The sequence below is a fragment of the Gavialis gangeticus genome, unplaced genomic scaffold (assembly GCF_001723915.1).
Source record: "Gavialis gangeticus isolate Ggan-Ray unplaced genomic scaffold, GavGan_comp1, whole genome shotgun sequence".
In the NCBI taxonomy this organism is placed as follows: domain Eukaryota; kingdom Metazoa; phylum Chordata; order Crocodylia; family Gavialidae; genus Gavialis; species Gavialis gangeticus.
Window position 1 is genome coordinate 15,769,619 of NW_017729033.1, and position 1,567 is coordinate 15,771,185.

General features: G+C 35.2%; 1 protein-coding gene across 2 annotated transcripts in view; it reads left to right on the forward strand.

Annotated features, from left to right (window-relative positions):
- MAEA (macrophage erythroblast attacher) overlaps window positions 1-1,567 on the forward strand; it is a 118,871-nt gene that overhangs the window by 83,437 nt on the left and 33,867 nt on the right. For both annotated transcript variants that reach the window (XM_019526350.1, XM_019526352.1), the window contains one exon: window positions 290-398. In XM_019526350.1, the coding sequence (XP_019381895.1) occupies window positions 290-398 (109 nt within the window). The remainder of the gene's footprint in view (window positions 1-289; window positions 399-1,567) is intronic.

Below are 1,567 nucleotides of genomic sequence, written 5' to 3' on the forward strand. Positions count from 1 at the left end.
GGGGGGGGGGGGGGTTGCATCTTAAAATTAGAGACCTAAGAAATAAATACTGTGATTAAACTCTAGGATTAAAACTGTTCTTCCATTCAAATCCTTAGAATGTATTTTCAAGACTTTTTAAATACAATATCATCTCTGGGTTTTGTGCTTTGAGTGCATAATCTATAGTTGAGCCTTCTTTTTTTCAAAAGATCCTTCGTACTGATTACGCAAATGAATTTCTTTCAGTAAACTTAATTCATTCAAATGAGCTTATATTTGTCTAAGTATTCTAATTTCTGTATTCCAGACATGCAAGAAAGCATTTCAGTCAGGCTGAAGGAAGTCAGTTGGATGAGGTCCGACAAGTGATGGGAATGTTGGCCTTTCCTTCAGACACTCATATTTCCCCTTATAAGGTAACTTTTTAATATATGTGCAATTAGGTTGCAAATTGTCATGTAGACACTTTCTTCTAAGAACAGAAGACAAGGGTGTAGATAAACTGTACAGAAAATACACTATTTTATTTTTTTAACTTGGGAATTGTTTAACTGGGTGGATAATTATTTTGCTTGTAAAAATAATCTGTACGTGATTATTTGTATTATTTGCATATGATATAGGTGCATATGGTAATACTAATCATAGATCCTTAGTCATGGACTAAGTTCCTATTGTGATACAACTATATAAAAAAAATGTTTCTTTTATAAGCTCTCAAAAGGTACATGCAGGCAGACTGCAAGGGAAACGCAAGGAGACTATGAGAAAATATTGGTCAGCAATGACAGGCAGTATTTTTGTATACCAGCATCATTGATTTTTTTTAAATACAATTTTAAAAAATATTAGTGTGGATTTCAAGGATTTGACTTGAATGATTTAAACCTGTAATATTTTACTAGTTAAACTTAGGAAGATGTGATACATTCATTACTGTAAATAACTACCTCTAAGTTTTTAGATTAACAATGATCAACCAACTTCCTACAAAGAATGGCCATCTCTTCTATACACAGTCTGATTTATCAGCTGTACTGCCTCTTACATGTTCATAAATAAAACCTAAATAGTATTACTTGGCATTATAGGGGGGAAACATAGAAAAGTCTAGTGTTATTTATTTTATGTAGTCTACTGTTTGACAGTACATAGAACCTAAGCTGATGAACAGGCAAAGCAAAATGCTAATTAAGTTTAGTAGCAAAAAATCCCTGTAGTATTAACAGCATTTATTAGATTTTTGAGGCCTAAAATGATCACTAGTGCACCCACTTGAGTTGTGCCACAGGATAGAAGGTGGAAAGCAGGTTATCCCTCAAGTGCTTGCCCATACACACATTCCTTACTGGGCATACTAGTGCCTTAAGCCCTTTAGCTCAGGGACTGTTTTGCCCTAGTAATACCTGTACCCACATGCCTGTTTCATGCCCTTCCTCATGTTCCATGAACCTCCATTGTTCTCCCTTGCATCTTCAAGCCTCTCTTGTTTCTTTCCCCATCCCTTTCCTTTTCTCACCGATTTGCTATGGGTTTTCCTAGATGTCTGGACCTAAAGTGTTTTCCATCCAGATGAGCACACTAA